This window comes from Blennius ocellaris (assembly GCF_963422515.1).
Source record: "Blennius ocellaris genome assembly, chromosome: 18".
NCBI classification, from domain to species: Eukaryota; Metazoa; Chordata; class Actinopteri; order Blenniiformes; family Blenniidae; genus Blennius; species Blennius ocellaris.
This window is the reverse complement of record NC_137667.1, coordinates 12,034,027-12,051,557: the sequence shown is the minus strand read 5'-3', so window position 1 is coordinate 12,051,557 and position 17,531 is coordinate 12,034,027. Positions and strand designations below refer to the sequence as shown.

Sequence of the window (17,531 nt, the reverse complement as noted above, 5' to 3'; positions counted from 1 at the left end):
CTAAGATTAGCTAATAACTGCCAAAGGTCTTGCTATGTATGGACATCTTGAAAGTGGGAAAGCGTGTGTTTACACACAGCATAGTGCTATCTTCATTATTCACTGAAATTATCAGCCAGATACAGCAGCGGTTACTATCCGTGCACTTCTTCACCTCAGACAGGTGAGCTTTCACAAAGTCACAGTTTGTTACACAGCAAGTGTCTCATGTAAAATGTATGCTGTGCTTCTGGTGTACATTGCGTAGCTGTGTTGAATCATTTTAGTGGTGTCATGGGCTGACTCGGCCTCACCCTAATTGTGCAGACCTCCATGACCAGTGCCGGCATGCCATTAAATAATAACATTCTAAAGTTTCTCTGTATGTCTTTGTAAGACACTATTCTCTAAACTGGACTTTTAATCAAAGCGGGACATGATGAGGATTTCTTTGTCCAGAAGGATTAGCATATGAACCTTATTTATAAGTAAAGGTAAGACCATAATTCCTTCTTTTCGTGTGGAGTTTGCATATTCTCTTTGTGTGGGCATGACGGCATCGAAGATGGAGGGATTGATTAAGTATTTTATTTCTGCGTAAAGAATGCTTACATGACATTTGGAACAAAACCCATATACTGCCGCCATCAAATGTTGTATAATCTACTCTGCTGGGTTGAGATCATTGTAAATCTGATACTGATGGAATCGGTGCCCAGTGCCTCATCCGCCATGAACCTCGCCACATGTCACTATTTATTTAGTGCGCGACACCGCTGCGTAGTCGCCAAGAGCTTCAGCCATTTCTGTGTTAATTTTCCTCCTGCTGCTTCTTTGAGTGACTCAATATACCACTTTATGGTCCAACTGATATGGCAAGAATTGAAGCCCTGGGGTCAGTTGAAAAATCCAGCTGAATTTAGAAGGTGTACAAGCAGTAGATCACAAATGTGTCTTTGTGGTCACATCAGGACTGTTGTTTTATCTCATTCAACTGACTTAAGTAAAAGTGATTCTCAACAAACTCAAATAATACAAATATAAAGTGAAAGGGATATAGCACTATGTTTTATATTTATCATTTGCAGCCAATAGATTAAGCAAATCATTATGATCCATCTGGATGCGTGTAGATAACCCACTGAATTTAGTCCCTACATATTAAATAAGCTTTTGTTTTTTGTTTTTAAATAATCATTTCATAAAAAGTTGTGAATTTTGACTGTTTACAAAGAGTTTTCACTCTGTTTACGTCAGCATTTGGTAGTGGCCCCATAAAGCCATTATGTGTTGCTTTCGTCGAAATACGTACCACAATAGCACCACTAACAATTCTTTCACCAAAAGCTGCACGCAGATTTAACTGAGATGATGCTCACAATAACTCATCTTAACACATGTCACACTTGATCAGCTATGAACCAGCTATGATTTGCAACATACACACACCCTTAAAGAAAGGTTTATAAATACCCTGTAAGATTTTCAATCAGCATCTACTTTATTATATTCAGAGAAGCAAGACATCTTCGCTGGTGGACATCTCATTTCGATGTCACATTTGGCACGTTGCCACAATAGGTCATGCTTTAGTTTTTTTAGGTAAATGTATAAAAATAAATAAATAAAGACTACTGTTGATGAAGTACATTTATTAATATTTGCTTTGTAGTCTGAACTAACAAGGCACAAGCATATGTATCTCAAGTGTTTTAGTGACAAACTGTTTGGAAATGGGAGAAATAGCAGAGTAGAAATCAGAGGCTTTTTTACCTACATTAAAATTCAGCTCAGGATATTTTTTTTTTTTTTTAACACACACCATATGAGTGATTTCCTAGAGCAACCATATAGATCAACAAAATGTACCATATAGCTAACATTCATGGCTGCACATCAAATTTCAGGCTTGCGATTTCTGGAAGGGAATGTATTCATCATTCCTTCAACCTTGCCCATGTCTTCATCACAATTATGTTACTGCTCACCTGAAAGCGGTAGAAAGTGCCATCGTCTTTGAGGGAGAGGACATGGTCCGAGATAGGGAAAAAGTACCCTTGAGCTGCAATGAGACTTCCGATATGCATGGCCTCCACTTAAAAAAATAAAAAACAGCAGAGCAAAGAAAAGACATCACAGCGGGTTTCTCTGCACCCCATGTTTTCTCTTCAGTTTCACTTATCTGAACAGATGGAATTAACTCAGTTGGAACAAAGTTATAAGAAGCCAATTAAAACAACAGATTTTGTTTTTAGTACAAGACATGAAGATGAGTACAATTAATATAAAAAATATATATTCTATTTATAGAGTGGGGGGGGGGGATCCAGGAATGTCTGTACTTGCATTTGTGTGGTCTCGTAATCTATATTTGAATTCGGCTATAAGATGCAGCCTATGGCGAAGATGTATACGGTGCATAGATGAGTCAAAGGCTGATTCACTGCTCGGGCTGTCGGCTTTTGCATCTACAATGACCATGGCCCCTCCTCCACAATGTTTTAAATATAATCTACTGGAATCTATAGGAAAACTAAAACCGAGTGATGCTCCAGGCAAGAAATGTTCTGCATGCATTGCTGGATTAAATATAACTGGGTTGAAAGTTGGGCACCACAGAAGAGCCTGGAATTGTATTTAAAACTTTACCTGGATCCTCAATAGACAGATTCTTCATCAGCCACTGGACTATATCAGTACCTGAGTCAGACAATCAAAGAGAGATACATAACTTGTTGTTACTGTTGTTTCATTGATTTTATTATCCTGTGTTCTTGACATCAACCTGCCGAAGGGACTAAAGATGGAAATTAGCCATAATCTTGCTATCATCTTGCACACTTACATGTATGTGTTCATAAATATGTGTTGTCCCTGTTTTAAATAAATAAACTCAAGCTCAAACAGTGATTAAAAGAAGGGCTGTAAAATGTTAAAATCATCCATCTATGGGAGAAAGCAGGATACATCCTGGACAGGTCAATAATAAGGCAAACACAGAAAGATAGCCACACACACACACACACACACACACACACACACACACACACACACACACACACACACACACACACACACACACACACACACACACACACACACACACACACACACACACACACACACACACACACACACACACGCCTGCAAATACAAGCAGTTGTACAATCACCAACTCACCTTAATACATGGTTTTGGAAAGTAGAGTTCATGGAAAGCATCCACATGCACAAAGGCAGCACATGCAAACATTCTTATTGGAAAGCAGGAGTCCTAAACTCATCACCAAGGCCCCCTGCATATGTCACTTTTTCCCCCACAGGGTTCCTCATTGATGAAATAGAAATTTTGTTTATAATAATAAGAGGTTTGATGAAATAGATCTGTGAAGATCCTAAAAAGCCAAATGTATTACTGCAGAGTTATAGTCAGTGTTTCCCTTTTGTTTTCCTGAGAAAAGTGGTGTTTAATTTAAAGTCATTCATTAGTTTTGTGGACTTCAGCAGTAAACATTTAACTTAGTCTCCACTGTCTCACTGCCGCAGTGATTGTGTTTATTGATGTGCTCTGCCTATGGCATTTTGAGGTAACGTATCTTCCCCAAAAGCAAAAAAACAAACAAATGTACGAGGAAATAAAGGAAGAATGTTAATAGTTTTCTTTGTTCATTTGTTTGAGGTATGTCACAGCCTCCCACTCATGCTACGGCAAAGCATTTCTAGTCATCAGTCAATGCGATTACAGCCGGTAGGTATGGTGGCCCGCATTCATCACTCCCTGTCAACTTCAGATGGTATTTTCTGTGAAAGTTTTCATCTTAAAAGTTTATTCAGAAATGTTACAGGTCCAGCTCTAAGGAATCAGTCGGGGGTTGATTGGCTTAAGGGCACCTCGACAGTTGGAGGACAGCAGTACTCATTCTGTTACCAGACTCACACTGTCTATTGCAAACATTTAATCATGTGTTGTCCTCCTACATTCCCTCCAGCTTCGCAGCTATTCTTCAGTGAATAACTGCAGAAGTGAGAGCCTCAACAGAAGCTGAATGAAATGAAGCCACATCACATCTTCTGATTAGTGGAATAAGGATGTGAATCAGTTGGCTACAACACTGCAAATAGATTTACTGGCAGTCATAAGTCATCTCAATGTGACATATAGTCGGGGTACAATGAATCTAAATGTATAGGAATGCATTGTGAAAAAAAAAAGTCAATTAATAAGTTCAAATTGCGAAAAGATGAAGTTGAAATGCTGTTTATAAAGTGAAGTGGACAAGGACTGTTTATTGTATTTATATAACTCAAGATCACCGAGTGCTGGAGCTGATCTTAACTGACTGTGAGCAAAGGCAGGAATCATCATGAAAACATATGTCATCATATCTCCGGTCACATTAAACATTACGGTCAAAACTAGAGAAATACAATAATTCCCACATGAGTATCAGTGGAGAGGAATAGCTTCCTTTTAAAAAGAAGAGACTTCAGACTGAGTAAGACTCTGGGTGCGCGGCCATCTGGCTTCAGGTAAGAGGAGGGTCAAAAAATAGGAAAAGTACAGAGAAATATGAGAAGACCTTCTGCACTGCCTTGTCATCTCACTTCAAGATTTCATTGGGGGAATAGTGTCATGTCATTGGCAATATCCTAGTGGCCTTTCTGTCCAAGAGTTACATTGACATTACTTTTGAGTGTGTTATTTATCACAAGGCTTCAGTAAGCATTCAGTTAAAGCTCATTTATACATACATACCTCCCATAAAAATGTAAATATCTACATTTCCATTCCTGCCTCACACATGACAAGTAAATAAATGGGGCATGTAACAAAAAGGCAAATCAAAGCACATTCTTAAAACAAGCAAGAATGGGACTAAGTAACTGAAATGCCATCTTTTATCTTCCCAGAAGCATAAGAATCTGGTTGCTTGAGCATTCTAATGCTCTCCTTTTGCCTTTGTCACTCATCTTTGCTCAACCAGCACTTACAGTCCATCACTGATACACTTTCACATTCACTCCTTGTACGGTGAGGGGGCTTTCACTGTCAGACCTTGACATCTCAGAATCGTCCTTTCTCCTGATTTCTTACCTGTAACAACACTGGGGATTTTGGTCATGAAACTTTTGACAGTTCTGATGGGTACACCCTCAGTCTCATCCTGGATATGAGTGACAATGTCTTCAATCTGTAGAGGAGGACATAGGAAGGAAAAGGGATCAACAATAAAGAAGGACTTTCAAAAAAAATTAAATACCGATTGTTTAACACATTTCAACACTTCAGTAGATTTGATTGAACTGTCATTGAGATATCATTGTCATTTCATCTGACAGACTGTGGGATCTATGAGTCGCTGCTTGTCCTTTCCAGAAATTCTGCTTTCTCTAAAGTGTCTTTGAAGATTGCTTGAACCACTGCGTCCACGTATTGTGTGGCGATGCTCTTTGGAAAGATTATACAGGATGACCTCTGTCTCATTCAGCTCAGGAATACATCTTCACAAATGGAAAATTTTTCAAATGGAGCCTGTTGGAATATAAATGTGTTTCATTATCATGGGTGACCAAGCAGAAAGAGTGACAATAATAAATACTGCCGAAAAAGTTGTAACTTTTGTGGTATTAAAAGAAAAGGGAAGAAGAAAGAACAACCACACAAAATTGGCTTTAAAGTTGACTCTACACAGAAAGGCCCTCAAGCACGACCCTGACTCCAACCAACCTGATACCTTCATGATATGAGATGGACCTTTTAATCAGCAAATTACTAATTGCTTGATTGACGTCTATAAACGCTAATATCACCACATTACGATGTGCTAGTTGGGAATTTTGACCATTTCTCTTCTCTCAAATGAAACTGTTTTTACACAATGAAGCAAAACGCTTTGGTTTTGAATCTTTGACTTCAGTGTGGATTTCCAATCTTGCTTTAAGGTAAATATATAGAAATATAGAAATAAGGTTAAGCCACTAGTATGGAGCACGACAAATTGAGTTGGATTGAAATATGAGGTTATAACTTGTGGCAGTTATGAAACAAATGCTCAAAATTCAACAGCATGAGAGAGAACTGTCAAAGTAGAGTCCAACATAAGTCGTTGATATCAGACGGAGTTGAGGAAGGCTGTTGCTTATTGTCACAACATCACAGATGTCCTGGCGAAACACGCCGCCCACTTTGCACTGAAGTAATCAGTTCAAAATTAGGCTTCCTCTGGTTTTGATTGCAAGGTTGACACCCCTTTCCTGCACAGATGCTTTTTTGTTTGCGTCACAGAGTGGGAAGTGAGAAGTCGGTCGCTTTGGAGACAGCCAACAAACTACCACACAACTCTGCTGCTATATATAAACCCCGAATCAAATCCTAGAAGAGAGGAGAGAGCGTGTGAGAAAGCGAGCGAGAGGAAGCACAACGTACCGTATGCTTTTTACACCTGGACATTAAAGCAATCACATAAACAAAGTCGATGAAAAGCCACAGCATTAAAAACAGTCATGCATAAAAAAAAACATCCTGAAAAACATGTTTCACCATGTGCTGCATGTGCCACGTGTATGTATGTGTGTATATATATATATATATATATATATATATATATATATATATATCTGCTGTATCTACAAAAAGTGAATGACAAAACAATCTCAGGGAATATCTTGTCCATAAGAAAGCAAGAAAGAAGCATTATACTGTATTTGATCTGTATGTTTTTGAATTACTGAGACTTAAAAGGGTTGCTATCTTACCTACTAAAGGCATTTCAAATAGGAAGATAGATCTCCACTGCAAGAGTTTCAGGGGAACCTGAGTGAATGGTTAGGAAGACTTAAATTTGTTTATAAAGGCAGTTTCATGGAAGATTTTGTGTTATTGTGTGATTTTATTCACATCTCCAAGTTTAGAAAGCCAAGAAATGCCCGAGGACACACATTTAATGTTCTTTGAATTTATGCAAACTGCAATAATAGGTTTTCTTCTTAGATGTCCAAGGTGAAAAGAGCTTTACCATGATACAACTCACATCCAGAAAACCCACGAGGCAAAGCTGGTAAACTGAGGAGTGATGGAGGAAATTGTTTTCGTGGCTTGTAACTTTTGCATTTAAGCATTTAAGCATTTGCCCTACCACAGGATGACTGGAATATTTCAGAAACATCATGTTTGGATGTTGGTGAGGTAAGGTAATTGTGACCTTTGCATGATGACAGGATATAGAAGATGGATGGCTGCAGATGGCTAGTTAAGCTCTGGGTAAGAGATATAGCCATCTCCTCCAGGCTACAACTATACTAAATACATTGATAATGTGTATTTTGAAGGAAAACAAATACTTGGGTTGTGAATTGTATCAAGGAGAAGAGGGAACTCTTAAGACAGCATTGTGATCAAACATTAGCGCAGCTACTTAGGGCACTGTGATTACTAGATCACAGAGCAGCATTATTCCTTAGAATATGATACAAAAAATAGTACATAAAAATGAAAAAGACTAAAGAATTCATCCGTAAAAACTGCACAGTGATTGTATCATTAGTGTCCAAAACCAAGTGACGACTTGCATGGTTACACGATTAAGCTGAAGAAAGAATAAACATGAAGGTTGATTCATGGAACTTAAAATTATGAACAAACTGCACTGATTTAATCAACTTAATCAATGATAGAAGCACCAAGCTGAAATTGAGTAAGTATACTCTCCAATCAACGGTCAGACTTGTCCGCAGAGTCTTCCCACAGTGAAAGCAGATATTTTAGCCAAGAATTACTTTAAGCCAGTAAAATATATCTTTCAGGCAAATATAAAAGGTTAAAAAAAAGTACTTTTTTTAAAGTTTCCAGCACAGTGGTTTGAAACCAGACTGGAGATTTGAACCGACAATCTTCCGGCTTTTACTTCTGTTGCCATCTGACTGCTGTTCCTCTTCCCATGTGGTCGAAGCAGAAAGGTCCTGGATGTCTGCCACAAGCAAAGGCCGGGGCAGCTCCAGGCTACACATCTGAATCAATACGATGATATGATTCCAACAAGACCCCGATGCCCAGTGGAGACAGCTCAAATGACTTTAATGGCTTCCGCTGTCATGAGCAATCTGCTCCTGCTCCACTAATCAAAACAGGTTTTTATTTATGCTTAGAAAAGCTGGCAACCGAACAACTTCAGGTGAAAAAAAAAGTATATGAAAAATAGCCAGTCTACCTCTGATGAGAAAATACAAAAAGCCTTTGTATGTCAAGTGGAGGAAAATAATATTGACTGAGTATTATTGAATATTACACATCAGATAAAACAAGCATGTTACTGCAGAGGCAACCACACCTCAAAACACTGTTTAATCACACCAACAAACAGACATCTAATCCACACTCCCTGCTTTTAAATAAATCAGTTTGAACTGGATATTGACTCAAGTTATTCCAAATAGCAAAATAAAATGGTGTTTCTGTCAAAACAATGAAAGGCTTTTTCACACCATGATGGACATTTAAAGTGGCTGCAATAACTGAGCTGAGAAGATCATACAAGCACAATATCCAAAATACAAATTTGAAGCTCAGAAGTGTTTTAGAGGGATAGAAGCGCTTGGAAAAATTTGCTTTTTCTTTCACCCACACACAAAAAAAACAGTCTGGTTGCTCTTTCTCTCATCATCATCATCATCATCATCATCATCATCATCATCATCATCATCATCATCATCATCATCATCATCATCATCATCATCATCATCATCATCATCATCATCATCATCATCTAGATCTCCCCCCCGATCCTTAATGAATTCATTCATATGTGAAGTGTTCTTTTGGATTCACTCTGTCTCCAACATGTTTAAGTGTCCTGGTGCAAAACACTCAAAGATATGTTTTATATCATTGAAAATCTTCTCAAATCCATACAAACACATTTATGTGTGAGCATGCCTGTGCACTGTAAAAGTATGTCTGTGTGTTTTGGCTGTGAGTGCAGCCCAGTGGGAGCAGATTTCAGCAGACTTATTGTGAGCCAGTCTGTTTAATACCCGCGGGGCAGGGAGGCTGCTGATTGCAGGGTTATCGTCACACTCTTAGCTCGGACTAGCCAGTGGGCGGCCAGCCATCTTGGCAGACAGGTTGGTCATGGTGAGACGAGAGCTTTGCTGTTGATTGTGGTTTAATGATCTCCTCAGGCAAGCAGGATGGACATCCATTTTTTTACTCAGCAGAAATGCCATAATCTCGGTCCCTCGGTAATCTCTTTAGTGTTTGTGTGGGTATCATACTTGGGTCTTATGAAGGAACAGATGGGCCGTTCTTGGACATAGGAAGGAGGCAAAGATAAACTCAGTGAATTTCCACAGTTAAAGCATTTGCCTCCAACCTCATCAGCAGACAGGAACACTCCTATTAAACAAGTGACGAATTGCACGAGAACATTCCCTTTGTTACAATTTCAAGCAAGCTTACAATCATCTTAAGATGCAGGCACAAAATGTAAAACTACAATGAGTTCAAGATTGAAATTCACCAGCTCACACCGCTGATGTGAGTGCTTATTAATGTATTTTGCGACGGTTACAACTTCTCTGCACTTGTTGACCAGGGTACAGGCAAGCAATGGGTGGCATAACAGTGAACGTAGCTGAAAGAACAAAGCATAATCGAAGAAAATAATGGTTGGGGTTCAACTTGATGACCAATGGGGTCACAGTAGGTTTCATGAGAGTCGTTCCCGACTGCAGCAAAGCTGAAGCCCCCTGAGGCAGCAACAATGACCTAGGAGAAGATGCCGCAATAACTTACAACAAAACCAACAACTTAGCATGCACTGCCAAATAGATGCCGAGAAGGCCAACAAAGACACACTCAACTGTAAAATAGCCCTCTTTTGAATTCCTGAGTCAGAAACAGCTGAAATTACCCTCTCTTGGCACAAATTGAAATCTGTAGCTGAAAGAAAACTGACATGGCCATTACTATAGCTATAATGAAGCAGGTATACATCCTGCTGAGAGAGAAAATGTCAGCCATGGCCCTGAGGAGTGGGAATGTATTTGCAGTGATACCGAGGTACCACATTTTGAGAAAAAGAAGAAAATTGCTTTGAACCTCCTTTGAACCGCGCCGTCCAGAGTTTGACAGTGACAGTTTAACATGAAGACAGATCAATAGCTTCCTGGCTGAGGGCCAACAATAAAATAAGCAGACAGATGACAGGGCAATCAAGCCATCAATGTTGGTGTTGAATATCAATGTTATTTATTAAAACCATAGCTTTGGTGATTGAACTCTTACTTACATGACTCAGTTGTACAAAATGACTTTCATTTACTTCATGCAGAGCTTAATTATATGGGTAAGAAGTGTGTGCTATAGATTCATTTGGATTTTGGGGGAAGGTACGTTATCCAACTGTTCTTAAGAGATCCTTCTACTCCTACTTCAGTACATCTGCATCACCTTCACAATCAACTGATTGCTACGTATTCCTCTGTGCTTTAAGCAGCACTTGCAGTCCAAGTAAAAAAAAAAAAATAAAAATAAAAAAACAAAGTCTGTCTGCAACAAAGTCAAGAGGAAACTAGAGGAGAAGGAGATGGGGATTTAGTGAGAGATCTTGCTGATTGCCACTGATACAGATGCCTGGCATGAGATCCTGAAATGAATTAACCTGCAAAGCTCTGACTCACATCATTAATAATCTCACAGGTAGGCTACACACAACACTGATTCAGATCCATTGGAAAAATGGTGTGAATAACACACTGAGTGAAATACGGTTTTCACATGTTTTTGACATGTTTGATATATGTTTCATAGTGTGAGAGTATATATATCTATCAATGTGCTCATGAATAAATAAATAAATAAATATGCTGTTGGCTGCAATTGGGCTGCATTGTTAATACCATCCAATAATTTTATTCATGCTCATTATTTTATTACAGTTAAGGTTTTGCCTTCCACATGATGCAGGGTATTTGACAAATCACATAAGTGTTAAAAATATAGCTTAAATTTACCAGTGGTTTTTAAGAAAATAGATAAAGAAGTTTGATTAAACCAAGAAGTGATCTGCTTATTTGTTCAAAGTAGCCAAATCACAAGGATCCATTTCTTCACCAATTTATGAGTTTGAATTTATTTGAAGATGCAAAATTTACATTTGAGGTCAATTTTATGCATGTATTAATCACATAGTATGTTTTTTTCAGAGTTTTTCTCCCATTTTGAGATAATAATGGAAGAGATTCATTATCCAAACATCCCAGATGGCCAGTGTAATTATACTATGAACTTTATCAACAAACCCTCCCAACACTTGATATTTCAGCTCATTTCACAACTGCTAGCTTCAGTTATTTGAATAAATGTTGTTTACTCATTGGCCATACTCTCACCAGATCATTACTTTAATGTATTACTTTTTAAGAAGTGTTAATGATGTAGTATATCTAAGATTAAAATGGATTATGTTTATGTTACTATTACTAGTATGAAGCATATAAACACTCAGCATCTTTAGAATATTAGTACGTTATTTACTGCTGCTGCATCAATAGATATGCATCATAATGAGATTTTGAACTTAGCTTCTATTCATACAAAATTATTGTATACCATAAAAAAGACTAAACCTGATGAAATGTATTATTTTTAAAAACCCACTGACCACAGGCAAGTATTGACGACTTGTCGTTGTCTTCATCATTATCTATAAATACATTTTCAACACAAAGCAAGTTATGTTTGTAATTTGCACGTTTTATGTCATTAGCATTCATATGCTAATATAACTGGATATAACTGTGTTTTATTATTACAGAAAATATTATTTGATTTAGGATTAAAGTAGAATATTCTTAATCATAATGGTCCAATAAAGTATAATTAAGCACTACATGGATGGGGTGTGTTACTTTGTGCATATCTCACACGTGATCCTGAGTAATGAGTTTCTACATGTGTGTTTCAACATCACATTAACGTCCTGTTTATATCCGCTCAAACCTTTATTAGATTCCTCTGTGTCGTTTAAGGTAAGAGTTCCATCTGACGTCAGGAGACTTAAAAAAAAAAAAAAAAAAATCCAATGCTTTCTCCTGTATTCCTCAGTCTCTGCGCATTACTTTGTTCAGAGCAGATCACAATCGGGCTGAAGTTTGATTTTTAGATTAGTCATGCTTGCAATAACTCAACTTTTGAATATGTATTGTACCTGTCTGCAATGTGACCCAGTATGTTTCATATTTGTATTGAAGTACTCTGATCTTTTTTTTCCTTTGTGGCACGCTGATGAATAATATTCATAGCTGCATGCAGTCATTTTTCAGAGAATAAAAGGCTTTCCCTGGTGAGAATTACATTTCCAGTGACATGGTGATAACCTGTTATGCAATAATAAAGGTATTTTATGGGACCATGAATGTATATTATAAGAATATTCGGTTTTCAATCACCTCATTGCGGCCTGTTATTGCATTGTATCATTCAATCCCCTGATGTGCTTTCATACTGTATTTTAATAAGAACATTTTGATGTAACAAATCAGCAAATTAATAATGTTTCACAATACATTCTATGCAAAGTTCTATGGATTGGAAATGGTATATTTATGTGTATTGCTCATGCTGTCTGAACCCACATGGTTACAATATGGTGATTGCTCTTAAAGATGATATGAGGTAATAAAAGGGTTACTTAAGCTCACATTTCAACAGTAAATTAATTAATCTTTAAATACATCCTACTTTAAGTATATCCTATACTTTAAATGTGTGATGAAAGTGACGATTATGAGCCAACTAAAAAGTAATTATTTGTAGGTAACACATTTCTTATTTTATCAGTTACTAAATTGCCAGAAGTGGTGGAGAAGTATCCAACTACTTTATAACACAACAGTGCCCACATCATAGATTGATCTGGATCCCCTTTAAACTGTCAGAGACATAAAACCTAAATAATTTCCTTTCAAGGTTCAACATTTTTAAGGGGAGATTTACACAATATACCTAATGCTCCTGCAATCCAGATTTTTGAGCTGGCATCACAAAATGGTACCAATGATCCATTAAACATGACATGAATTGAAACACAAGGTTGATATAAATACAATTATATACTGCCAGATGATGAAAATTAAAAAGAATAGCCATGATCAACCGGCATGCAGACATGTGATTATGAAATCCCAACCCAACTGGATGAAAAGGCTTTAATCAAGAGCCTATGGCTGCTCTGAATGCCAATTATTGAGTAAACTGTCAAGTGAAGAGTCTCACATGAATTTACAAATACCAGTGGAATAGATCAACTTCCTACTTTAAATCCTTAATAATTCTTGCAGTAATTAAGTCAAGTGAGATTGTGTGATTAAGATCTTTTTATGAAATGTATTTAAGCATCTACACATATTAAACGAAGAGGCTTGAATTAACATCGCAAACTGAGTAGCTGTAACGTGGATATCAGTCTGGAAAAGATGCACCGTGAAAAGATTTTATTTTCTCTGTTGATTGCAGCAATTTGTTTCAGTTTATCTTGTAATGACACACAGTCATAATTAGTAAAAAATAATTATTGACAACTGCCTATCGCACTGTAAAAAATATCTGCAGTTTCTAATTATTATAGTGGAATTATTAGTATTTTCATAAGAGATGTCGACATCAAATTATATTAAGATCCAATCTGACAGATCACTCGCACAGCTTTTACTTACGGATGCCACACTGTGAGAGTGCATCTATAAAAACAAGCATGCTCAATGCCACAAAATGGCTTTTTTTCTTTTTAATTTCCATTTATATATTTTTGTATTTTATGATTATGTAATGAATCAAAGGACAACATTTATAGATATAGAAATAGATGTAGAAATATATCCTTGTTTAGATTCAAGAAAAACCTGAGATGGTTTTGCCATCAGTCATATCGCACCTGATTAAACCAACTCAGCCACCAACTGAAAACAGCTTAAACAGACAGCACTCACCACTATTTCCATGTCTGTCCTAGACACAACATGGACCATATTTAGCGAACCTATCTATTAACGCCCCCATATTTGCTGTAATACTAAATATCTAATAATATTCTACTTCACTGTCAGCACCCGAGGCATCGTGATGTATGAATCTCCCCTCTTTCACAATTTATTCCTCGGTTGTCAAGCATACACGTCATGACACATCATCTTCACAAACTTCCTGACACATGGAGAGGCCAACTATGGTAAGTCGACCTTTTGGTGAAGTGTTCAATAATAAGGATTTGGTAATGAATCTGCGCCTGGATGGAAATTGTTTAGTAAAGTCTGAGCACGTACAGTTCTTTATCATTCACTTGCAAGACATTACTGAAACACAAGAACTATGTAATCCAACATTCAATCTCATGCAATATATAAGCACCGTTCTTCATTCGAGAAGAGAATTACCATGACTACATAGCGAAGGGTCAAATTAAGTTTCATTAAACATATTAAATGTGGTGGCTTCAATGAAATGTGTGTGTGTGTGTGTGTGTGTGTGTGTGTGTGTGTGTGTGTGTGTGTGTGTGTGTGTGTGTGTGTGTGTGTGTGTGTGTGTGTGTGCGTGTGTGCGTGTGTGCGTGTGTGCGTGTGTGTGTGTTACACATTAACACAAAGTCCTCACACGCAAGCACAGGCATCAAATGAATTGCCATTGTCCGTGAGTGGGTGTAATGACTCATAGCGGAGATGGCGAAGCCGCTTGCCTGCAGAGTGAACGAGATTCTGTCTGAAGGTCAGATACGACGGCTTTGTGACAACGATTATGTCTTACTGGTTTCAGTCCAGCGCATCTGGCAGCAGGGTGACGTGACTGTTAATGGAAGTGTAATGACAACAGGATGGCTTCGCCACAGCTGACTGCCGGTGCATCTCTGTCTGACAGCTGATACCGTCCCAGAGCATGAGGTTAGCTGGGATTGTCGACCACAATATGAAATTTTCATCTGCTTTGTGCATCAGATGCAAATTATGCTCTTTCCTTTGACAGTAATAACAAATCAAAACATCCCTTGCTCATATGTAGTGTTCAAGACATTGTGCTGCGGGAAAGAGAATTGCTGAAAAAATAATCATAGATATGTCTCAAAATGGTGAATATAGTTGAACTCATAGGTTAAATACCATCAACGACATGTGTGAGTCACACAAAGGCTCCTTGGTACTTCTTGCTCAGTGCAAACAAGTTTCACCAGTTTTCAAAACAAAATGCAGAGATTTAAAGGTTTAGTCTGACAATGATCTAAATTACCAAGCCTTGACTAATGTTGCTATTCCTTCAACCAACTGGTACTTCTGACAATAAAAATCTACACATAAGTCCATCCCTTTTTCCTTGGAAAGTAAAACCTGATCTGAATGTTGTTTGAGAAAGAAAAAAAAAAAGTCCAAGTCCGCTGATTCAAGCAGAGAGCCAGAAAAGTAATAATCCATCATAGTGAGCAGGGAACACAAACTCCTGTGAATAAAAATGCAAGTCTGAGCTCCAGCTATGATGACTAATATAAGGTGAGGCCTGCGCATTTTACTTGTACTTGTTACCTTGTGTAAAATAATACAGATAACATCAGACAGAAACCAAAAGAAGTTTGGGATTATGGGAGAGAGGGATTATAGTCCGGGCTTCTTTTTGTATGGTTAATATATTTTTGTTGTGACACCTAAAGCCTAGAGGTCTCTTGGGGTGATAGTTGCACAGCAGATTTTTTACAGACTGAATGTATGAAGCAACACAAATGTCATAAATGGAGACACAAAAAGGCTTTTTGTTTCTGTGGTTAAACATAAAAAAAAGAGTTGCTTTATCTCTACAAGTTGGATAATCTGGATGATAACAAATGATTAAATTGTATATTGTGAAGTGATTCTGTGATTCACAGCAAGCCTGTCTGAATCTAACCCATCAATTCATCATCTAAATACATCAAGGGCACAACTGAACATTTTTCACAAGTTTCCGTTGTCAGTCATTGATAAAGTTTTGTTTGTGTCAGGGTTGTCCCACTGTGCTTTCATGATGTAATTGCAACTATTTCACAGAGGTAGTGAGAAATCAATTAAACACTAATTATGTTTGTAAAAATAATTTACTATTTTATTACAGCATTGGCAAGTCATTACATTATTGGTGGTTATGCACGTTTCACAAATTTGCACCCGTTGTTAGATGATCACTGTTTAGTAGATTATCCCTCATATAATCCATTCTATTTTTCTAAACCACGAGATTGTTTGGGGTCATGTGGCATCATACTGGGAGTTTCCTGAGGCCAAAACGTCCCTTCAGAAGGATCACTCATATTTGTTGCTTAATACTATTTTTCTTGACTCATCCAACATTTTTAAGCTTACCCAGTAAAAGAGGATGCAAGAAATGTTTTGGGCAAAGGGGTCAAAGTTCTCATAAGTAGTTGGTGATGGAGTTTCCTGCCTGTCGGAGAGCTGACCAGCCACAGACTGCACAAACAGAGCTGAGGCCGAAGGCTCCCTTGGCAATAATCAATCCGAACGAGTTTCCGTTGTTCCCAGCGAAGGACACCAACAGAGATGACCTTACCTCTTATACCCAGACACATCTATACGTAGCAGAAAGAGAGTAATCATCACAGAGGGGGGGTGATTTTTCTGGATTCCTCCGCTTTACCCACAGGACTCCAGCAAATAATGTCATTACTGTGTATCAAATAACTTATCCAATATTTTCGACAAGAGACTTTCATTAATATTACATCTACAGCTGGGAATGAAATCCATACATTGCATTAAAACAAAGTATTATGTTAAATATGTCTCTATCATTTACTCCACAGTAGCATGATGAATTAAAATTGTTTAGTGGTTGTCACTACTCTCAAAACTACACTGGCTGTGTTTCATACCTATTACTGTGAAATCTGCAGATGCCTGAGGAGCATTATATTTGTGACTCCCATTTTCAATGTTGCATGATAAATACTGGAGCATATTTATGACAAATAAAGAAAGAAAAAACATATACCGGCAAGTCAAAACAAAGCACTTGGTGTTTCATTTCATAGATGAGACTGAGCTTATTTCAACTTCATTCTTGGTCATTCATGGGAATCCATTAGCCTACAATTTAGCACTCTCCTGTGTAGCAGTGTCAGAGTGAATAGGGACGAGTATGTGGGTGTCTGTGGAACGGCACTCATTAAAATCTTTTTTATCTTACCTAACGCTTCAAGGATTCAACAAGGACTAGCTGCGCCTGAAAATAAAGATTATGCTGTTCTCATGAAGCATGTTCAAACTTTTTCCAAAGATTTTGACTTCTTGTTAAAGCGTTAAAGTCAATCTGAACAACGTCATCACTGGAAAGTCCAAACTTTTGTCAGAGGACCATCCAAAAAAATGTTTCTAGCACTCTTTTGTGACCTCACTGTAATGTAAGTTATGCAAGAGTAACATGTTTACTAATTAACTGACCTGATATTTACTCAACCTGATGTATGTATGTATGTATGTATGTGTGTGTGTATGTATGTATGTATGTATGTACAGTATGTATGT

The 17,531-nt window shown here is 37.6% G+C and overlaps 1 protein-coding gene across 1 annotated transcript in view; it reads right to left on the bottom strand.

Annotated features, from left to right (window-relative positions):
- LOC308143085 (regulator of G-protein signaling 6-like) overlaps positions 1–17,531 on the bottom strand; it is a gene marked incomplete at both ends in the record, with an annotated part of 78,521 nt that overhangs the window by 18,034 nt on the left and 42,956 nt on the right. Inside the window, 3 exons of the mRNA XM_080513768.1 lie at positions 1,968–2,074; positions 2,629–2,679; positions 5,074–5,170. Coding sequence (XP_080369894.1) covers positions 1,968–2,074; positions 2,629–2,679; positions 5,074–5,170 — 255 coding nt within the window. The remainder of the gene's footprint in view (positions 1–1,967; positions 2,075–2,628; positions 2,680–5,073; positions 5,171–17,531) is intronic.